General features: G+C 43.5%; 1 protein-coding gene and 1 long non-coding RNA gene across 2 annotated transcripts in view; both read right to left on the reverse strand.

The window, feature by feature from the left end:
• Positions 1–3,446: 3,446 nt before the first annotated feature.
• On the reverse strand, positions 3,447–7,216 carry LOC139608730 (uncharacterized). The gene is made up of 3 exons (XR_011685083.1): positions 4,489–7,216; positions 4,157–4,245; positions 3,447–4,042 (listed from the first exon to the last, which is right to left on the reverse strand). It is a non-coding gene; the product is annotated as an uncharacterized lncRNA (long non-coding RNA).
• A 2,770-nt stretch (positions 7,217–9,986) lies between these two features.
• The window catches only part of tmem104 (transmembrane protein 104), a 60,005-nt gene continuing 45,713 nt past the window's right edge, over positions 9,987–24,278 (reverse strand). Inside the window, exon 10 of the mRNA XM_071465297.1 lies at positions 9,987–13,728. Within this exon, the coding sequence (XP_071321398.1) occupies positions 12,965–13,728 (764 nt within the window). The 3' untranslated portion in view covers positions 9,987–12,964. The remainder of the gene's footprint in view (positions 13,729–24,278) is intronic.

Raw genomic sequence — 24,278 nt, forward strand, 5'->3', positions numbered from 1 at the left:
GTTTCTATTACCCATGACCATTCGTTGTTATAATTGTAACCATGACAACAAAGATCATCTGATGATGAGGAAGTACTTATTTTAATCCTAATGAGCATCTTTTCCTAAACCTAACCAAGCCATGACTGTTTTTATAGTAACCATGGCGACAAGGGTAGGTATGATGCTCTCAATGCAGTCTGTGTGTTTATTATTGTAACCATGACAACCAAGGTCTGGTACGCCTGCAACCGCTATTTCAGGAGACACTGCTATAGGTCAGATCAGGGGGCTGAAATAGATCAACCTGTGTGGTTGTTCAGGTCGGAGGAAAATCTCATGATGAGTAATTTCAGTTCAACCAAACTGAAGTGAAGCTGTGGTGAAGGTCAGCTCTCGTTTCCATCAAACGAGAGCTGAAGAGGTCTGACATGACCAAGGAAACAAAAACCACAACCTAAAACCTGAAAACCAAACATGCACAAAACTTTGTTCTTGCACATTTTTATTTTGCTCATCAGAGGAGATGAGAAGAAACTATGGCTCAGAAAGTGTCTGAGAGCCAAGAGAAATCTGGCCACTGGTCATGTGTCATCCAAGGACACTTATATACCTATAGACGGCATTAGATCTACAAACATCACCGTTCTCAGGCCTTTCAGCAAACAATGTACAAAAGCGGTCACATGTAAACAGACAGTGAAGATGATTCTTGGCCCGTGAAGAAACAGACAGTGTTAGTGCAGACTGAGCAAGGAGACTCACATGAGCTGTTCTTATCTCCCGTCTGCTCCAGATACAGACCCTGTCATGAGTCCAGCAGGTGCCACATCATGTCATACAACACGGACAGTCAGTACTCACCAGCGACCACAGCGGCCTCATGCCCCCCCCCCCCCCCCCCCCCCCCCCCCCCGCTGTCCCACTGCGGCTGTTTCAGTGTCATCACTCTGCAGAGTTTAAGCCTCTGTCACTTTCACCACTTTGCATTCTGTCGGCGAGTCCTAATGAGGAGCGTGGAGGTGACTCCTCAACCCTCCCGTCCCGCTGTCTGACCACATCAATCCAAACTTTGTCACTTAATCCTCAGCGGACGGGCTCACGCCAGGCTCATGTCCTGATGGAAGCTCCTGGAAAGAGGGCGGTCACCCAGAATGCAGCTGTACCTTTGACCTTAGTTTCGCAGAGGAAGCTGAAAAGATGGAAATGGCTGTTTTGCTACCAGGAAAGAAGGTGAAACAAGGAAGAGATGCCGCCACAGCCGCCAAATCCTGTAAAGTGGGATGGGGGTTCCAGGTGGGCGGGGTTTGGGGCGTGGCTGAGAGCAGTGACTGCTTTGTTGTGACATCACAAAGTTCCAGAAGTCCTGACGGCTGGTTTTAAGGCTCAGTTTCTGAATACAGGCTGTGTGCATTTCTCTGTGGACTGAGGCTTTGATACTTTCACAGTATTAATATAGAACCTAGACCTGCTTTATAATCACAAACACATGGACATCTACCTTTAGACTGTGTGGAGCTTTAAAGAGACTTTGAAGACATAATGTGACTGTAACACCACTGTTGACAAATCTGGTCCTCAACAAAAATATTTGCTCAAATTGCATCAAAATGTTTATATTTTCAGAAATCTTCAGTATTAGCAGTGTAAATAAAATTATCTCTAATAATAATCACGATCAATAATTTTCATCTCAAACAGAATCAGCTAATTGTGCTGTGACTCTGAGCACAAACTTACCACTGAGGGAAATGAGGTCTGCCCTCAGTACATGTCTAAAACAATCAGTTAAATCTAATCAAATGATAAAAATTAAAATACATAAAGAAAGAAAACACTGGTGCCTGCGTCTCCACCATGAATCGAGAAAAGAGTGGGTGATGCATAGATGAGTAAAAGAGTCTAAAATTGTCAGTCAGCCTCTCTGGAAGGATTGTTTTCCTTTCAAACCCATGATTTCAAAGCTCCTCTCACTTTTAGATTAAAGACACACAATCGTCTGCAGCTTTTTACTCAGAACGGCTGATTTCAGTGATTTCATGCTGTCACTGCTCTGAGTGGGTCCCTGTCTGCCATCCGGCACAACACACGACTTCAGGCTCATACATAATGAGTGAAGGAGACATTGTGAATGATGATTAGCAGTCGCCTCTGTTGCCCTCGTCAGGGCAGTTAAATACTAAATAATTAACGTTGTTAACCTTCCCACAGGTTGCCTACAGGTGTGGCACTGATTTCACCCCCGTGTGCAGACTGAGACGTGGATCAGAATTTCAACGAGCCGGTTCACGATGCACTTAATGACGGAGACAGACCTGGACTCACAGATATGCAGCGTTTCATTGAGAGTATGCAGATGAACAGCTGAGGTTTGAGGGTGTGATTTTATGGGTGATTACCAGAAACACCCCCTGTGTTAACAGTAATTATCAACAACACTTCAGCATTAACTGCATCCTCAGCTGATTAATTCAGGATTTATGGAGGAAGAGGGACGAATATTTTTCTTTAAACATCACAATCACTATTCTTCACTTCACCTCATCACTTATAACATGTAGCAGTAACTGTCAAAACCTGACACAAGTGCAGATGAACATTTTAAATTAGATTTTAATGCAAATGAAAACCAAGTTATTGCTTTTGATTTTGATTCATGTTGATATTTTTCTTCAACACAGCTTCATTTCTATGTGATTACCACAGAACAGAGCAACAGAAACAACACAGGAGAAAGCTGAAGAAATGAAATAGAATAAAAAATTAAACTTTGAAGAACAGTTTTTGCACAGTTAAAGGCCAAAGAGTAAAACAATTTTACTATTTATTAGAATTATTTATTTATTAAAACTATGAGGAGGTTTTAAGTGATTTTGTTCGCTGATGTATGTTAAAAACACATGAGGTAAAATTTAAAATACAAAATGATCAAGTCAGAATCACCACATTTGTTCCTGATAATACAGAGACTCTTCACACCTGTGTACAGGAGGACGTGATCAGTGAGTCTGGTGTGGAACAGGTATCACAGCGTTGGCTGCTGATGGAAGAGGAGGCTTCAGAAAGAGTCTTAACCCTCAGATCAGATTCAGGTCCTGCCTGTACCGACGCCGCACCTCCCTCATCTCGCTGACACGCTGCTATCATGTGTTCACTCTGTATCTTTTTTCATACAAAGTGACTCAATCCTCACATACAAAGAGGATCCTCTAAAAATGGAAGGATTTGACTCAAAAGAGACAGAATTCAAGTCAAGTTTAAGTTTAATCTCGAGTCAAGGTTCAAGTCACAGGTCTTCAGATTACAAGTGGAGCTAAACTCCTCGACCGCTGCAGGTTCCAGGTACTGAACATTATCCCCACTCCAACGAAGCTGGGAAATGTCAGAAAATTACCTAAAATCTTTCTGACACATTTTAATGGGTTTTTGAAGGTTGAAAATGATTCAGATATTTTCCCCGAAGCTGCTGATAAAACAAATCTTTGTGTTTTTTAATCTGACCTTTTTCTCACCAAAGTTTCCCCCTGGAGATGTTATTTTTGTCATAGTGAGGAAAAAAACTTGAAATGTTATTTAAACCATGACACAGTGAAAATCTACAGTAAAACCAGAGATACACACATTGAAGTGTAACAGCCAGAGGCCACATCAGTGAGGTGCAGGGCTGCGAGCTTAATGATAAAGCAGCTGGAATATTATACACTTAATGCATGGGTGGTGAAAATGCTTTATTAGCCAAACGTGTTATTGTGTTAATCTAACATCACCATCTGGCTGCTCTTATTTGCTCCATTTCTGTTTCTTCATTAACAAACAATCATGGCCCATTAACAAAGGCCTGAAGTGTAAATGCCTACGACAGGTACATGGTGGAAACATGTTATTGCACGTGACAGCTCCAGACCACAGAGGAAGCTTAAGCAGCAGAAAAATCAGCATTCTCGCCTCAAAGTGCAAGCGAACACAGGAACACACCTCACGGACGGCTACCATCTTCCTCACTTCCTCCTCTTCTTCTATCTTCATTTGGACCCGCACCAACGAGAGGAGGGTGTGACTTGAGCTGGACAGAGAGAACAGATCTCAGTGTGGACACTGGAGACATCAGGTTAAAATCATATCGAGATCTGGATATGAGATGTATTTTGATGTCGGGTGTAAATGGAGGATAACATACGTGTGAAGCAACCATGAGACGATGTTGGTGTGGAACAACTTTATTTTGTCAGTGAACATTCAAGCAACATGACATTACATCACAATGAACTGTGGAATAACGAAAGAAGAAGAAGAAGAGTTTATACTGAACTGGCAAACCAGCAACATAAAGAACTTTGTGAGTGCGCACAGCAGCAGAGCAGCTCTCTCAAAGGTTAATCATTAAATCATTACATAAAAATAACACTGGAAAGGTGAGGAGATCCTTGGGAAAACAAAGCGGGCTGCGCAGTCCACCGTTCACGTGTCTGGAGGACGACCCCCCGACAATGTGACAGACAGAGAAAATACCAGCAGCAGGTCTGATGACGGCGGCTCAGCGGCTCAGTGTTTGCTCCTCCTGATCCTCTAACCGCCGAGGCTCCTGAGATCTGTGGGCACACACGGGCAGACGTGGAGCTCTGCAAACAGTCCACGGCCAGGAGGTGAAGGCGGCCGGGGCCACAGAGAGGAGACCCACTGGTGGAGTCTTTGTACTGGAGTTTCCCTTCATCTCACAAGTGGTTGTTTAAAAGTCAGAAAAACTTCAAACTATTGAAAGTTGAAAAGTAAATTTACAACGAAGAACTGTGGTAATTAAATCTCCCCCACCTGCTCCTCGTTGTTTCAGAGGTGCAGTGACTTATTATTGATTATTTACTGGCTGAACGCCTCACTGAAGCTCATCTGTTTTTCCTTATTGAGTGTTGACCTGACTGAACACAGCTTTGGTCCACTAATCAAACAGGTTTAAACAAGATTCAGCAAATCACACTTTTGGAAGTAAAAATTAAATTAAGTTAAATCACTCAAACTGTCTTTAGACCTGCACAGGCTGCGTTCACCGGCTGACTCTAAGATAAAGTCATTAACAAAAAAATTAATTAATGAGCAGTTCATTCTTGGCGATGGAAACAGATGTTAATAAAACATCTACAGTCACTGGTTCTGGAGCTTTCAGCCATAACAGACTGTTTTCATCAGAAACAATAACAGAGGTAATGATAAAAACAAAAAAAACTAAATTAGTGTTGTTTGCAGTTTGAACTGTGTGTTAATTACTGATACAAAAACCCCCAAATTAACTTCACAAAGAAGAAGCATAGAAATGTTTTTCTAGATAAATAGTGAACTCATATTTTCATTTTCTGAGATCGACCTGGAGCTGTTCGTGTTTTGCAGCCGTGAGTTTCTCCTCCACTTCCTTTGTGCAGTGTAAACGTGTCCATCAGCAGGAGCTCGCCTGCTGAACTGCAGCTCCATGTTGAGTCTGAGTGGCCGTGCTGTACGGGTACAGGAACAGGTCATGAATGACAGGACAGCAGCGTGAAGCATTGCTGTACGTTGTGTCGTGGGCTGAGTCTGTTGAGCAGACAGGTGTCAGAGTCTGCAGCTCCAGTAGAGGGTTTCTCGGTGAAGCGGCGAGCTGACAGCAGACAGCAGCTTGTTGACCCAGCAGCCGTAATAGAGAGCTGAGCTGCGTCCTGCAGCCTGTCAGCCCCACACAGATTCTCATCTTCCTGTTTTTATCTGCTAGAAAAGTCAAAACCCCACAGAGTTCATACACATATGAACACGAGGAGACGTTTCCCCGTGTTTTATTGCACATTGCTGGACATTTGTTCTGCTCTTTTAGCATCTGGGCTCAGATGACTCCTGAAGGTGCAGAGACATAAAACTGAGTGGATTAGGGTCAGTATGGGTTTTTGGAAGCTGGTGCTGACTCTACAGTGAAAGTAATTCCCATGAACATGCCTCCCCACCCAGCGACGGTCCTGCCACAAAGAACAGGGATGCAGAGATTAGTGATTCCCTCCCTGAGACCAACATGTGACACTCTCACACAAAACAAAGTCTTTCTCATTCGCATCTCATTAAGCAATAAAAATAAATGAGAACTAATAATTAAGATTATGATAAAAAAAAAAAGCAGTGATCTGCAAACTGATGAGGACGGAAATCTTAAAGTGTCGAGTGATGAACGACTGCTGGGTCGATGGGGTCAAAGACGGACGTGTACGCCGCCTGAATGTAAACAGCATGTTAGAGCTCATCTGCACGTTAAAAGTGTAATGGTTATAAATCATGCACTGTGACACGCTCCCCAGACACGACACTGGCAGAATATTCAACCACAGCTTCTGCTTTTCTGTCAGCACGTCAGAGAAGAAGAAGAAGAGGAGGACAGAGCAGAATAAACAGCGTTTGAAACATGATGCAAGTGAATAATAAAAAAAAAAAAACAGTTTACAAATAGAAACAAATCTTCCAGTTTATTTGTGAGTTTAGAGTCTATAGTTGAGTAAAATACGAGGGTTGATTACACACTTTATGCCCAGTGTTTGATCAGTTAACACCAGTTCATGAGGTAATAGTAAAACCACTCAGGGCCCGGCTACCATCCCCTGAAATACCGTGACCCTAATCTCTCTCCAACTCTTCCACTAAGCTCTGTTTGTGCTAATGAAGCTCACAGCAGCGAGGCACAAGGGAGGGAGAAAAAGGGGTCATTAAAAAAAAGGGCAGCATCTGTCTGGAATTAAAAGAAAGCCATCTGTCATTACAAGATGAGACTACACCTGGCAGGTAATGAGCTCCAAATGTGCTAAAACCCTCAGGCAGGGAAAAATTAAATGTGAGTGATGTTGGAAACTAACAAAGGGAGTTGGCAGAAGAGGAATATCGCTACTTTAAATGCCTCTTTTCAATCCTGCTCTTTCTTTTGAGTCACTTAGTAATAGTGCCAACATCCAGTAAACAAGCCCCTGGCTTTGGCTTTAAAGCGTGCACGTTTTATCTTGTGTTTCCTGCCACGGCCTGAAATGACTCCCATTAGCGAGGCAGTGCCAAGGTGAACACAACCTCCCGGCCATGATGGTTGTACAGCACGACAACGGACAGAGTGAACATGCGACCTGCTAACGAGCGGCTGAAACAGGCGGACGCTGAGTCTGTGACTCTGCAGCAGCCACAGTGTCCTGTCTGCTGCTGCTGACACGTAATAAGAGCAGCTGATAGAGTCATAATCGCCTCCACTCCCGGGGCGCACCTGTGGTGGCGAGCAGGTCTCTCAATAGCACCTGAACCAGCCAGAGTAAATAAATCTAGTAATAAAGCTGTGGGCCGGGAAGGTTTCGACTGCAGATGGTACAGAGTCACTGTCGCCTCACAGGGACAAACTTAGGATCAGTTCTCTGACCATTCAGCCGGCTCTACAGACTTTCTGTAGTATTACCTGTAGTATTCAACTTTCTGTCTTTTCAGTGGGAAAATGGGTTTGATGCAGCAGCTGATTGGCAACAATTAGAATACAGCAAAGGATGAAACTATTTAAAGCTCCACACAGTCTAAAGGTAGAGCTCCATGTGTTTGTGATTATAAAGCAGGTCTAGGTTCTATATTAATACTGTGAAAGTATCAAAGCCTCAGTCCACAGAGAAATGCACACAGCCTGTATTCAGAAACTGAGCCTTAAAACCAGCCGACAGGACTTCTGGAACTTTGTGATGTCACAACAAAGCAGTCACTGCCCTCAGTCTGAGAGAGGAGATGTAAAACTACACTGAGATGGTTTTTGGTTCTGAAAACCACAAATATATCTTCTGATGGAGATCAGTGCTTCAGATAAAACACTGGAGAGAGTAAAATAGTAAAATATGGACCTTTAAAAACTTAATGCTGTGTTTTTTTTCCCCCACCAACAGAAACTGATTTGACAATATGAATTCAGTTCACCACTGACATCATCATCATCATCAACTTTCAAACAAACAAATCATATTTCCTGACAGGACTGTCATTAATTATTAGCAAATACAAATTCAAATTCTGACCTAATGACCTGATCAGCAGGACATCGGGCAGCCGCGCGATTTCAAATCAGTCAGTGTTCAGTCGCACTGAACTCTGCACAAAGCGAAACAGGCATTGAGCAAGTTGAGCTCTCAGGGCCACCGTAGAAAACATTCCTCGAGTTAATCAAATATCTGAAGACATGAAAAAAATAAGGGAACTCATTAATGAGATCTGAGTTTAATTCTGGCGATAGTCAGATCCAGTTGCTGCTCCGGTGACGAGGAGTGCAGCTGCAGGTTTGTGATTAGTTTTCATAGACGCTGATGATGAAGTGAGTTTTAAAAAATCCAAATTTCACACCATGAGATCAAATATCTGCAAACAAGCAGCAGCCAGTAGCTGCTCTCTCTTCCAGTCTGTGTCACCACACTGTATGAACCACGCAGCAATTACACACACTGTGAATTAATTAAGCTTTGCCAAGTTTGCATTTCCAATTAAAGCTCTGCCCCTAAACAGCAGACACACCCCACATACATAAAAGGGCAGAGGGTGATTTAAACTGCAGCGGAGCAGCCTCGCTGAGATTGAAATTCAGCGGGGGCGGTTTGGTTTGATAATAAAAACAGGGCTCTCGTATGTCAATAAAAAAACTACTGAGGTGCTACAGGAAAGATTGAGGTGAGCAGAGGTGTAAAAAAAAAAAAAAAAAATGATGCCAATTACCCAGAGAGCAGATACAAACCCTGCCAACCCAGAGTCTGTGAAACTGTGTAGAAATATGCTGAATACAAGACAGTGAGATGAATAAAGAAACAGCGAGGCCGCACTGATTCACCTATTCAATTCCCAGAAGTGGCTCTTCCATTTTTATTGGCACCTGGAAAGAAGAAGACCGTGATTTCTCTCTGAGGAGGTGAAAGACTTTTATATCACAACATTTAAACCCTCCTGTCATCCCTGCAGTTACACAACTCTGACTCTGACCAGAGTTTGTTGTTTCTGCTGCTTGGGGCCATGTTGTTGCAGTTCGTGTGTCCAGGCCTGTTGGTTATGATCCTGTTACTCAGCAGCTTCTCTGTGTTTGTTCTTTGTTCTTAAGTCTGATCATCTCACTCAGTTTTTACAGCTTTTCAGACAAGGAGGAGTCTGTTTGTTTCCCTCGACCCCGGTCTTATCTCTGATCTCTTCGTTCTTTGAGATCCACAGGTGAAGGTCTTCTGTCTGTTCCAGAGCCCTGCTGAAGACTAAAGGGACCAGAGTGTTTGCAGTCAGGGGCCCGAGGCTCTGGAGCGATCAGGAAACCAGGTCACTTGAATCTGTGACCTCCTTTAAGACTCTTCTTAAACTTACTTTTATCAGAGATTTAAAGTGACTCTGTGCTGGTTTTTACTTACTTAACTGTTCTAATATCTTGATTTATCAGTTTTTTTTCTCTCTTTATTGATTCTATTTATTGCTTCATTGCTTATGTCAAGCACTTTTTGCCCAACAAATAAACATTATTATTACTATTATTTTTATTATTACATCACAAAAACCTTGTTAACAGCTCTTTAAGAGATTCTCCAGGAACTTTTAAAAGGATGCATTAATATTTAGCCTCCTTGTATGAAAAAAAAATGTTTGTCTGTCTCTGTGGATTTGTGATGCAGAAGTAATTTTAGTTTTGGAGGAAATACAGATGTGAAACATTTCAGATCCAAAGGGTTTCGGTTTGGTTTGGTTTGAGGTCTGGACTCTGCAGGCAGAGTCAGGTTCTTCCACACCAAACCATTTCTTCTTCTGCAACACAAAGTCAGTCACTGTTTAAATATAACTGTGTGCTGTAGCATTAAGACTTCCTCTATCCTCATACAGTGTAGTTCTGTAATGCAGTGACATATTATAATAGAAATCCTCATAAAACTTACTAAATAAAAATTACATTTTCAGTTCTGAAAGTCTACATCTATAAAAGACAACCAGGCTTCAGGAAAACCCGACTTCTCCTCAAGTAATGAAGGTTCATGAAGTTCGGATGAACATAAAGCATTTATTTTCTTTGTGAATCATAAAAATTTAAGCAGTAAACATCCATATCACAGGCTGCCGAAATGACTGTAAACAAACACCAGAAACATGGAACTATAATGAGAAACTAAAACAATTTGCAGAATCACAGTGACCTTGAGGAAAATCCATGTAAAAAAACAAAACAAAAAAAACCTCAAATTATAGAAAAGTCAAGAAAAGAAAGGATTAGGACGTATTTTTGGAGACACACTGATTGTCGGCTAAATGAAATGGCAAAGTGCTTTTCAACAGAGGAGAAAAACAGCAGAGTCGATAAGTTTAGGGCGAGAAAATGACCCTGCAAAAAAAGGCACATTTCACAACTCCCAACAAGAGTCATCAAAACCACATTCAACAGATTCAACGTCCCATCTCACACACACACACACACTCACTCTGATATTTGTGCCCAGATGAAATTATAAACATCTACTGTATCCAAGTTTAATATGTTTTCATTCAAATGTTTCATGTTCAGGTGAAGAAGGAAAAAAAACATCTGTAACATCTGGATCTGGGAGGAGGAGAAACAAACAGCAGAACGTCAACATGTAAGTGACAGATAACAACGATGCTTTGTGTGTCTGTGCCTGCAGGGACACGATACTGTTAAATGAGACGAAGCTGACAGAGACGACGGACACTGAGTGCAACAACCAGCAGTGAGTTATGATGAATAAATTACAGATGAACTTGAACTTTTGAGAATCAGCTGCTGAGTTAAAATCTCAGCAGCAGATTCTCGCGTCAGTTTGGTGACGATGACGACTCTGCGGCACCACGACCAGAGACACCTACACACCCTTCAACAGTGCACAAGCTCCACAACAGCTGGATCGTTTGCCGAGAGGAAATCTCTATGAATAATGATATGAGATTTTTTTATGACTATTTACGCTTTCAGATGATACACATGCAGAAAAAAAAACGTTAAAAAGCAGTTTGTTCTGTGGGTTTGTCGAGGTCGTGTCGACAGTTAAACTGGATCAGAAACTTTGTGTCTCGTCACCATGAAGCAGCTGAAACATCATCAGGATCCCAGATGATGTTTGGACTCATATCATGAGATCATGTAAACGACAACAACAAAGTGTCTGGATACAAGAAAATTATGGACAAGATCCTCGGAGTCCTTCATGTTCTGTAAGTTGTCAGTTGCTATGGTTACCGTTTGATGTATTTATTCACTTAAAGCTGCAGCTGTGTTCAAACCTCACATGCTGACAGGTCACATGACTGAGGCATCCATCACAGGTGAAGAGTGAGTGGTGGAAATTTTTGCAGGTGTATATATTATCAAACGCAGCATGTGTTAAACTGACGTTCTGTGACCATGTCATCAGAAATTCAATTAGCAGTAAACATGGTTTAAATCAACACTTCATCCAGCTCCAGTCTCCTCCACTGCTGAAGCCCTGTGGTATCCTAAAGTAAGCGAAAGTGTAAAGGGTCAGTTCAATCAAATGACAAAAAATAATGAAGTCATTTTGTCATTAGTGTGACGATCTCTGCCTCTGAGATTTCTACCATCACCATGGAGGTGGATGGGATATTATCTGTGGTGCACACTTTAGAAAAATGAAAAGTTTAAAAATCATCTCGCTGCAGAAAGTCTCCTTGTTTCTGTGGAAAACCCACAGAGAAACACTACGTACAGTCTGCAGTGGAGCCACTTCCTCCTGAAGAAACAGGGAGCACCACTTATAACATTTCACACACCTCCACTGTAATCACTCACCTACAAAGTCTCCATTGCAAGAATTCTACTTCAGATAAAGAGGAAGATGTTTGTTCTGTGGGTCGACTGAGTCTCATGAATTATAAGAGTTAAAGTGACAGAACCGTTAGAGATGGAGATGTGAGGGTGATGAGTTCATGAGCAGGCACAACTCAGAGAGGAAGCTGCCAAGTGTCAGTGAAGTCAGACTGTGGTGTATGAAGCTGTGTAGTTACAGTTGGCCCAGTCCTGGCCCAGTCCTGGCCCAGTCCTGGCCCTGACTTTGGGCCACTGACAGCTTCCCCGCAGCCAGAGCCGCAGCACTGTAGATCACGATTACCCTGTCAGGTGTTAGATACAGATATGAGCCTGACAGAGTCATGAATGGGTGCTGAGCAGTCAGAGACGGGAGACATGCCCTGTGTGTGAACTACAGGTGCGAGTGTCTGGTGATAAACTGAGATGGAGCTCTTCCTGGAGGCCCATCCGTCTGGATCTGTCACCGACGGAGCTTCATCGTTCACAAGCGGGACGAGGAGATCGGAGGCAGCCACCGCTGAGGAATAGATACACGTCAGCCACGAAAGACTGATCATCCCTGATTTGTTGTTTTTTTTTTCTTCTTCTGTTGGTTTCTGGTCCAATTTCATTATTAATCTGTGTGGATGCCGAGCAGGACACGAGTCTGGGTGAGACAGGCTCTTTTTCTTGTCGCTACTCGGCTCTTTCAATCGCCTCAATATATTTTTATTGGAACAATCTGCCCTGAAGGTCCAGTGGATCATCCAGCACCTCAAACTCTTAACTTTCCCGTAGTTTGGGACATGAGTGAGGCACAATCTAACCCCCCCCCCGTCCCCCCCCGTCCCTGTGTCCGACAACACTCATCCATCTGAAGGTAACTGAACCTAATTAGAAAGTCATGTGAGAGCAAACCTCAGACTGTCAGCTGTTCGTTGACAACACATCATTTTAATAAATTCCCTTTGAGTATTTTCATGCAGTTCCAGCTTTGATAATGGAACATAAACACTTGACATTTGGTCCCTTTTAACAAAGTTGATAAATTACTCTTAATTACATTAAATTTATGCAACAAAAGTCCCATAAAAAAGGCACACTGTCCAGCCAGCAGCAAGTAAGGCCTCGTGTCTACGAACAAGGAAACTGGCCAAACAGATACAGATTTTTTTTTTAGAAAGTTTTGGGAACAGTGAGTTTTCATTTCTTGGTGTCAGTCAGGATGATGTTGGCTGTGACAAACATGAGGCAGGAGGCGGCCCACAGCAAAACAAACCACACCCAGAAAGCGTGGCGGAAGGGGGACTGGTGCTTGTTGATGGCATTTCTGCCCACCACAGGCTCCAGATGGCGTCTGGCGTAATAAACAAGGAAGGCTGGGACAATGTACTGGATCCCTGTGCCAGCATAGGATCCTGTAATGCCCACCAGGGACTCCAAGTTGTGGGTGCAGAAGGCCACCACGATGGGGGGCACCAGGGTAATGAGGGGAAACACGATCCGGTCCACCACCCACGGGTAGGTGCCTCCGTCCCGGTGGAACAGGGTCTTCCAGTTGTTGCGGAGCGTGACGGCGATGATGGGGAAGTTGGTGCTGATGGTGAAAACCGGGAACAGGCCCAAGAAGTAGCGCAGCACTGGGATGTCTAACACGTTGCAGTTGTCGGTGAAGTTCAGGGTGTACATGTCGTGCAGCAGGGAGCTGTCAAAGCAGAAGATGGCGGTGAACGAGAGGAGGACGTAGAAGCCCAGGATCAGGATATAGTCCGCCAACACCAGGGTGCCCACGTGCTTCTTTTCAGAGATGGGTGTCACCAGGGAGGGCAGCGAGTGCTGGCACATGAAGGAGTAGACGCACACCCCGAACAGGTTGGGGACCCCAGAGAGGGAGGCGACCGGCGGGTGGCCCTCACCGGTGCCTTTACCGATGCGGATGAGAGCCAAGATGATCATCATGGTGAACGCTGTAAAAAAAACAAGAGGAGGTTAATTAAAGAAACATGAAAACAGATCTACTGAACATTTACGTTTGTTCGATGCGATGGTGAATATTAAGCCTCATGTAGAGGGAGGCAGCGGTGCGAGGTCTTTTGGGGGTTCAGGCATCGGGAACCGCTGCACTAGAGGAACAACCCCACCTTCAAGTTTTATATTGTAAAGTCATTTCTATTTTCTACGACAGTCTACGGATCATTTCTTCCAATCACACAGAGCTCCCACTAAATCTGTACTGTTAGCACCACTGCACAGCGTTTAATACAACTGTGTCATAAATCTCTGCCTTAGGACCAAAATGCATCTGATTGTCTTGTCTTTGAGTCCAAACTAAAAACAACAGAAACTGTTTTTACTACAGTTTGTGTTTAAATGTCATGCTGCATTAATTTCATGCTTCGAATGTGTTATGTAACACGGAGCCTTGAAACTGACAGAAGGTAGTAAAAGGTTAACAGATAAGTCAAATATATAATACAAGCATCAATAAACAATTAAAAATACAGCGTAGTGCTATAGAACTTTATACCTTTTCCCTTTACCTCCAATCAGTTCATAAAATTAATCGGGAATTAATTAATTCTACTTTTTTATTTATCGTTTCCTAGTCGTCATTTACTATAATTGATTTCCCATTTTTCTCACCGAATATTTCCAGCTTTCCTAATGCCTCGATGATGATGAGACGAACACGTCTACATCACAGACTGTAAATAAAGATGGACGTAGCCTCTGTGATGTCACTTATCGACTGCCCCGTCGTTGTGGGGTGTGTGTGGCTTTGATATGTGCCAGTTTGCAAGCTCCCATCTGTCATTCAAAGCAGCTACACCCTCAATTACGCAGAACTTTAAAACTCAATAAAATCTTAACAGGTGAGTTATATTAAAAAAAATCACTTGTACCAGGCTGTAAACATGTTTATTTCTGCTGTTAAGTTGGACATTTGAACATGGGAGTCTATGGGGACTGACTCACTGCTGGAGCCAGACTCTAGTGGTCATTAGAGGAACTGCAGCTTCTGTGTTTTTCAGTTTCTTCATTTTTCAGCCTTTGAGGTTGATGCTTGGTCTACATATGTGATAAGCTGCAGTTAACACAGTTTCCTATATTTTACTTTTCTAATAACCTTTAATAACCTTTTATTACTGGGCTCTGTAACGTGAATCATTTCAGCTACATTATAATGTTTGAAATGTGTATATGAATGGACAATGAATTGTCTTAATGAAGATATAAAACATTTAAAGATGAATGTGGTAATGATATTTTTGTTGAAACACTGCATCTGGTGCTTTAAAAAGGGGAAACAACACAGCTCAGGTGGTAAAGTTCACTCTGCCTTCCAGCTGTTTGTCCCAGAAACATCAGCCGTAAAAACCAACTACCAAACATTTCATGGCCCCAAATAAAGTCACCGGAGTTGGTTGAAGATAGAGAACCCCCTCCCATGGGTCTCCACCCCCCGCAGTTCACATTGTGTCTCCAATTGATTTCTGTAGACGCCTCTCTGGAAACTAGCGCGAGCGTGTCTGAACGAGACCTCGGAGCATGCAGTCCTGTTACAGGCTGACGCTCAAGTGGCCCAGTCAGCCGCCTCACCTCCACGCACACTCAATCAGCCCGTGACACCAGGAGTTAGTCATAGCCCTGCGAAGGCTGGCAGCCAGCTCTTCAACTTTCATCATCAGCTGTCCTTTAAACACACAGTGACATTTAGGAAGTGACACTGGGACCATAATTTTCCACACATATGCAGAAAATTATTCTATACCATACACTTCCACACACTCTCTGAGACTGGCAGCACTGAACGAGTGAGACCCCTGCTGCCTTTGATGGAAATATTTAAGAGGGCCAGGACTGCAGGTCCCAGAACAGAGCGGTTTCTGCTTGGCCACAGTGCTTTAACAGGGTGGAGGGGAAGTGAGCAAGGTGGGAACTTAAAGTTTCAAACAAGCTCTATTAATCAGCTCCTGTGTGTCCTTGCAGTGCCACTTTAATGTATGTCAGGAGGGTAAAATTCATAAATTCACTCCAATTATCAGGGACGGAGTGTACAAAGGGAAGGAGACGCCATCAGAGACGAAGGCGTTCAGGACAGAGGTGAGCGTCTGGAGGCCATACTGTTATTAGGAATTACTTTACAGAGATACAATATGAGACCGGAAAACATTGAGACTAAAATAAAGAAATAAGCATCAAATAAAAAGCATCAAGCATCAACAACACAATTCAAACAAATAAGAAGAAAATCTCAAGGACAATAAAATGACAACTTTCTGTTGCCTCTTCCTTCTTCTGAAGTCGCTGTTGTTAATCTTCATTTGTGGTTTTTGGTCAGATGACTCCATAAAATAGTGAACTGATGAGCAGAGGAGCAGATGAATTTCTGTCCCTCTTGTCAACCGTTAACATTTCCTGCTACTTCAGTTGTGCGACCAACAGAAACAGATAAAATGTACAAATGAGAACAACTAAACTGCAGATGAATCAAAAATACAGTGTCATTGGACAGGAAGGAGGTTTAACCAGTCGAGACCGTCTGCCCTGCACCTCCAGCAGGTTTGTCATTTGCCAACCAAAAGAGTTGGAACATACATATTCAGCCATTGTTCATTGTTCTGGCGTTGGACATGTGTGTGGATGGATATCTTTACAGAAACAACCTGAGAAACACTAGCAAGTTATTTTCACAGATAAATGAAGGAGGGGAGTTTATACCAGATTTTATTTGTCCAAAAGGGAAAAATTCATTCTTTTTTTTTTTCATTGGACAGAGTGTAGATCTGAAAGTGAGGGATCTAGGGAACAGACCAGCAGAGCACACACGGTTCATACCTTTGTTTCACACTGTGCATAAACTAACAGAAGATGTACTGTACCTGCTCACACACATCAGTGGCCAAAGTCTATAAACTTGTTGCATGAATGTTCAGTATTTGATGCATCTTTGGCCTCCGTCCAATGTAATCTCTGGCTCAGGGAAAAGCTGCACGAGGTGGAATCATCCCCACTCCGACCTAAACCCCCCCCCCCCTCTCTTATAGAGAGAGGTCAAATGGTTGGGCAACAAACCAGCTTTCAAGGACAAGGACACAGATGAAGGGCTGCAGCTAGAATTATTATCAATCTGTTACTGTCTTGATAAATTTTAAGAGTTTTGAATATAAAATGTAAAAAATATATCTAAAATTATATAGAAACTGTTCAATCAGAATCAGAATCAGAATCAGAATCAGTTTTATTGCCAAGTATGTTTTCACATACAAGGAATTTTTTCTGGTGATTGGTGCAATTGATCAGCAACAGTGGGGCTCTCTAGCCTTGTTGATGAGGCTAATAGCAGATGGGAAGAAGCTATTTTTGTGGCGAGAGGTTTTGGTCCTGAAGGACCGCAGCCTCCTGCCAGAGGGGAGTGTCTCAAAGAGTTTGTGTCCAGGGTGGGAGGAGTCAGCTACAATCTTCCCTGCACGCCTCAGAGTCCTTGAGGCGTACAGGTCCTGGAGGGACGGAAGATTGCAGCCAATCACCTTCTCAGCAGAGTGGATGATACGCTGCAGTCTGTTATTGTCCCTCTCCGTGGCAGCAGCGTACCAGATGGTGATGGAGGAGGTGAGGATGGACTCAATGATGGAAGTGTAGAAGTTCACCATCATAGTCCTTGGCAGGTTGAACTTCTTCAATTGCCTCAGGAAATACATCCTCTGCTGAGCTTTTTTGATGAGGGAGCTGATGTTTAGCTCCCATTTGAGATCCTGTGTGATGGTGGTTCCCAAGAAGCGAAAATGCTCCACGGTAGCCACGGGGGAGTCACACAGGGTGATGGGGGTGGGTGGGGCTGGGCTCTTCCTGAAGTCCACTATCATTTCCACTGTCTTCAGAGCGTTTAGCTCTAGGTTGTTCTGCCTGCACCAGGTCACCAGACGCTCAGTCTCCCACCTGTAGGCAGACTCATCGCCATCAGAGATGAGTCCAATGAGAGTGGTGTCGTCTGCAAACTTCAGGAGCTTGACAGACTGATGGCTGGAGGTGCAGGTGTTGGTGTACAGGGAGAAGAGCAGAGGAGAAAGAACGCAGCCTTGCGGGGATCCAGTGCTGATGGTCTGGGAGTCAGACACGTGCTTTCCTAGCTTCACGTGCTGCCTCCTGTCAGACAGGAAGTCGGTGATCCACCTGCAGGTGGAGTCAGGCACACTCAGCTGGGAGAGCTTGTCCTGCAGCAGAGCCGGGATGATGGTGTTGAAGGCAGAGCTGAAGTCCACAAACAGGATCCTGGCATAGGTCCCTGAGGAGTCCAGGTGCTGGAGGATGAAGTGGAGAGCCATGTTGACAGCGTCGTCTACAGACCTGTTGGCTCTGTAGGCGAACTGCAGGGGGTCCAGGAGTGGGTCAGTGGTCCAGAGGTCCAGAGTGTTCCCCTCTCTGGTCGGGCAATTAACAAACTGTCTGTATTTGGGCAGTTCATGACTGAGGTCACCTTTGTTAAAGTCACCAAGGACAATAACTACGGAGTCCGGGTAGGTCTGCTCCACACACAGTATCTGGTCGGCGAGCGCCCGCTGTGCCTCCTGCACGTTGGCCTGTGGTGGGATGTAAACACTGACCAGGATGATTGAGGTGAACTCACGGGGGGAGTAGAAGGGCCTGCAGTTTATGATGAAAGTCTCCAGGTCAGGAGAACAGTGCTGCAGGATCACTGTCACGTCTTTGCACCAGCCACTGTTTGCATAAAAGCAGATTCCTCCACCTTTGGTTTTGCCGGACAGCTCTGTGTCGCGATCCGCTCTGAAGAGTTAAAACCTAAACCTAAAGGTGTAAAAGTTACTGTCATTTCTGACAAAGTAAAGCAGTAAACTCTCACATTTTTGCTTGAAAACACCTAAAATGATGAACTATGAATCCTTCATCAAAGCAGTTCTTAATTTTCTGTCAATCCACTGATCGATTGAACGACAAATTACCGCAGCTTTACACAGACTTCTGAGAAACATCTCTAACAGTCTCCTATTGTCTGCTGTGTTGGAGCGCTTTTTACTCTCCACTCTTTAATGTGTGAAAGAGCCATCACTACATCCCATCTGTCTGCTCCCTCTGCTTCACTCGTCTTCTTTCTCCTTCAAACTCTCGTCTTCTTCCCACCTTTCTGTCTGCAAGAGGCTACGTGTGAAGCAGCGAGCGCGGCCACCTGTCCGTCTGCTGTACCACGAGAGAGAGAGGTGCAGGTCAGGAGAAAGGAAGCTCTTCTCCTCCTTGAAACCAACACTCGCAGGCTGCACAGGAAGGAGACAGGCATGGGGCTTTTAATTAAGACTACCTCAGGGTGGCTAAGCATCTTTTTTTTTGCAAATCCAGCCAAGATTAAGATGCTGCAGGAGAGATTGTGAGAAAGGACGGGACTGCTGGTCATACTGGTTACCTCCCAGTTAAATGTAAATGAGGGTTAATAAAGAAAGTAAAACTCTCCAAATTGCAAAATCTAAAGCATAACATCTTTTTTCTGCCCACAATTCACAAGATTTTATGCTAATTAGTGGCAGAGAGCTCATTTGTCTTACTTAAGACGCAGGAACTAACCCATTATTTTTCAAAGAAATTGAAAGTCGATCAAGAGCAAAGCCACTAGAATAAAGCTTTTCATAATGTGCTCATTTGTCACCAACTCTCGGCTGCATCATGCTACATGAGGAGGGAAAACCACGGCTGCCTGGGACGATTTTATCACAATCACTGCACCTACAGCTCTGAATCTCAGTGGTGAAGCTCTGTGCAGCCATGAAATAAGAGCATATCAGCTCTGATCACAGCGACTGCTTTGAAGGGCAGTGGGTCTCAAACCTTTTCAGCATACCCCCGCTTCAGAAGGAGGAAAAGTTCCCCCTCTCTCCCAACATTTGTTAGCAATCATTAACAACGACAGAGGAAGCAAATTATAAAAAAAGGATCCATATTGAATTTTAGTGAAATTGCATCTGCAAGCTCCTGTTCTGTTACTTTCATTCAACTTAGTTTCGCTGAATATTGTTCCCCTGGTCTACATGTGAACAGAACCAGACTCCAGTGTTTTATTTCCATAGAAAATTCAGTATGGCCTCCCAGGTCACGGGTTTCATGTGAGAGAGGGGTGAGTCACAATCACATGCATTATTCAGTGACTATAACGAATCAGTAACCCTGAAACCAGTAACACATACAAATGAAATATACCTCAGCCTGACATTCTGTTTTAATCTGAACTTCCTTTATGGTCTGATTGAAAAAGCCTCTTGAAGAGACGCTGAGACTCCCTGATATAGTTTAATCTGACAAAACCTGTGTCACCCACCGACAATCCAGCAGCAACACACCCTCTCTGTGCAAAGACCCTCCACACAGCTCATTCAGTCTGATGCGATGAGCCTTTTACCTCGGCAGAGATCTGTCAGGATACGGTGATTACATGACACGCAGGGCTCCACCAACACTCTCTACCACGCCTGACACATGAACACAGGAACTGAGTGAATTAAGCAGGTGTCAAACAGCCGAGCATCACGTCCACGTAACTAGTGGCCATCCATCGTGCAGCCTGTGATTTATTTTACCTGAATGGAGATGGGAATGACCTTGTGAGGAATGCTTCAACTTAACAGCCCTCCAGAGGAGGCTCCTACAGCTGTATTCTCTCTGGTAGCAAACAAAGCTGTTGCTGTTAACCCAAGGCTGGCACACGTCTCAATACTCCAAGGAGTCATTGACTTCCAATGGAGGAGGACTCTTTGGAGGCTATCTGAGAAGAGATGGGATTCCTGGACTCAATTAATGAGTAGAAAATGGTAGAAGGTGAGAGGTGATCAATCTCATGTGCGATGGAGCAGGAGAAAGCAGCAAGTGGGGGGTGGGGGGGGGGGGGGGTGATGATAGTGAGAAGGTCAAGGACTTCTCAGCTTTGCCTGTAAAGAACGGCCCTGTCATTACAGTATTTTAAACGTAATGTAATCTAATGCAAGGTTCTGGTGATGCAGCTCTACTGTTTCTCCTCTTGTTGCCAATTTTCCCCTGCAAGTGATTTTAGAGCAGAGCAATCATCCCATCATTAATTAAGCGAGACACTCCTTGAGCACTCTCAGATAATCTGTGGGGTAATTAGCAGCACCGGCTCTTTGCCCACTTCTCACCAGGGTCTCAGGATCTCTTGCTGTGGTTGAGCTCTATCACTTCAAACCCATCAGGACCGGAGCTAGCGGGCTGCTGCTGCTGTGTTTGGTGGGCGACTGGGTGATAAGTGGCTCCCTCGCCTCGTAACAAGTTGTGCGATAGCAGATAGGACTATCAGTAAACACAGCACAGAGCCGCACAGCAGTTGGCCCACTGTTTAGCACCCAACACTGCAGCTCAGGTTCACAGGGAGGAGCCAGGCAAACTCCACGACACCATCCAACAGCTGATGAAAACATCAATTAGTTCACTCGCTGAGCCAGAGCCCTGAAAATGTGAACATTATCCACAGATAAGAGGTGAAAGGCACCAGCCTCTGTAACAAGGAACAATCCAAAGAATCTGCATCTCTAAAAAAAAAGGGTAATAACCAATTATCTGCCTTGAAATGAGTCTGTTATACACCCTCCACCCCATTATGATGCACAGAACCAGTGTGGTGGAGAGGAAGGCAATTTTTCGTTTCAATGATTTAAATGTCATAATAAAAATATACAGAATAAGTTTAACTTTAAGTCAATGTCTTTGTCTAGAAAATGTCTAGTGTTGGAACAATTAGTCGACTGGTGGAAAATTAATAGGTTGCAAAAACTTGATAATTGAGTGATAAAGATCATTTATCAAGAACCAAAAAAATCTAAGACATCTCTGGTTCCAGCTTCTCAAGTATGAGGATTTTCTGCTTTTTTATTTCATGTTATTGTAAAATGATAATCATTGGGACTGTTACTTGGACAAAATAAGTAATTTAAAGGTCCCCTACAGTCTAAAGGTAGATGTCCATGTGTTTGTGATTATAAAGCAGGTCTAGGTTCTATATTAATACTGTGAAAGTATCAAAGCCTCAGTCCACAGAGAAATGCACACAGCCTGTATTCAGACACTGAGCCTTAAAACCAGCCGTCAGGACTTCTGGAACTTTGTGATGTCACAACAAAGAAGTCACCGCCCTTTTCCTACCATCCAATCTTGCAAGATTTGTGCTGTGCAAAGTTGCTGGATATTGGCAGGAAGTGGAACATGCTGTCGTACACACAGATCCAGAGCGTCTCAAACATGCTCAGCGGGAGATATGTCCGGTGACATTTTGATTCTTTGATTTGATGTGTTCACCGTCAGTTCAAAGGAATAATCCTGACACTTGTTCAGGCAGGGAGGTGAAGATGTCCAGGCAGAGAGCAGCAGGATGCAGGAGAGAGACTTCCAGCACAGGAAAGACAGGCAGCTCAAAATCATGAAATAGGACAGGCCCTGAATTTAAGATTTGCTGCCACAACTGTCATGAACATGTCATTGCAGATTCAGTCGGTGGTTTGTGGGCAGTGGGGAGGGGAGTCGGCTCTGTGGCTTTGCTTGCTTAAGTCCCTGTACGCCACTGCCTGATGCTTTAGTCCTTGGCTGACAATAGGAGTGTCACAGGAAGACAGAAAAGGAATGATGCTTCCCAATCTGGATTTTTGTTTCCTGTAAAATGTAATTTTCCAGAACCTCTGAACTGTGGTTCTGTTGTACGGCTCATTAAGACCTGCTCATATTTCACCATCCCCCTGTGAGCTGCATGCTCTGGACAAACTGAACTTCCACTCAACCTGCCCCCAGAGTCCCCCTGACCTTCAGAAACAATATCTCCCCCCCTCACCCATTTAGAGCGGCACTGGGCAGCTGTGAACATCCCTGCGGGCATTTCCTCAGCTCTTTATACTACGCTGTAGTAAACTAAGAGCATGAGATGGATAGTGAGAGCCACGGATCACTGAAGCTAATCCTCTTTGACTTGCACTCATGTTTTCTTGTTGCACGGGAGGAAAATGTGCAGTTTACTGTATTTCACATAAACATGCAGTTTATCACAGTCAGCGTTACTCTGAGGATGCAGTGATGCTAAATTTATTTGGCCGTCAAAATTTTTATGTGTGCTTAAATATAATCTATGAGAGTTTGTATTTTAACACAAAAAAAAAATGAAAGCAAGAAAAAAAAGAAAAAGTAAACCCTACAACTTACTGTTTACTTACAATAAACATGACAGTTGCTCTTGGGAAACTCAGGATCCATATGCTACTGACTCAACAGTTGATGCAGACAGTAACCACACAGCTATCCTCCAACGCAGGAGAGATGGTGGAAGTGATTAATACTTGTTTACTGACTGAAGAGGCTATTCCCTTCCTCTCATACCACTCAATATCAATTAGACAAGCTCTCTGCTCCACTCAGTGTTGCACTCAGGAGGTGGTGCTCTGGAGAGCTGACAATGACCCCCCATCCCCACCTCCCCACCCTGCTCACAGGAGGAGGGGAAGAGGCTGACTGCAACAGGTTGCAACATCATTTAATTTGCATGAATTTATGAATGTAAATATGCAAGAAAACTATATGATGAAGTCATTAACTAACTACCTATTTTAAATCTCACTTGTATGCATACTATTAGTTTGGTTTTGGTTTAAATTATCATATATGAACACAAGATTTTGGTGCAGATGTGTGCAGACGTATAATATATAATGAAATATTCTGTAAATGTAAAAATAAAAGTAACAATACTCCAACTACCACAACTACTTTTAACTGGTAACATAAACTGGTGAGATAAATTGTGCATGGTGATTTTGTCATTTGGAAATGATGATTTATCAAAAAGGTTAACGTAGTTTGCCACAGTGAGTGAATGATGTATATATTATGTGCAGCTCCATGATTTTGCCTCCTTACAGCACGGTGCTGAGAAGACAGACGTAAAGGTTAACGAGCTCTTGAAATTTCAAAAGGTAACGAATGGCAGCTGATCGGAGTGGACGGTGGTTTTTTAAGTGAGGGCGGGACGATGGTGAACTTTAGAGGGAGCTCTTCAGTTAATTAGGAACAAAAATGTATATAATGCTTTTCTCTCAACCAAGGTCCTCTATGTTTCTGTGGAGCACTCTCAGAAATTACTCCATATTTAAACATCTCAGTAAATCATGCTTTGAAAATCCTCATCATGCAATGCAGTTCTTTGCCTATTTTTGAGAAAATTAGGTAATTCTGTCTTTGAATGGAAGGGGTCCATTCAAGTTGTCCTGGGCAATAAAACAATAGTGATATGTATCTGCAATAAGATAATTGCTCAATAGAAAGTCTGATAGTCTCGCAGTTACATGAACACACCCTGAGATTGGCAGAATAGTTGAACAGATAATTCCCTCTATTTTTGTCAAATATAGATTTGTAGTGTTTAAGAGTGCAGGCTTCTCTTTGCACCACTTCCCACTGCAATCCAGGTACGATTAAGTGGGAATGTTGGGGGTGAAAAGGAAGTGGACAAATGACTGCAGACACA

This window comes from Trachinotus anak, unplaced genomic scaffold (genome assembly GCF_046630095.1).
Source record: "Trachinotus anak isolate AG129_WGS33_773 ecotype Australia unplaced genomic scaffold, CSIRO_AGI_Tana_v1 ptg000003l, whole genome shotgun sequence".
Taxonomy (NCBI): domain Eukaryota; kingdom Metazoa; phylum Chordata; class Actinopteri; order Carangiformes; family Carangidae; genus Trachinotus; species Trachinotus anak.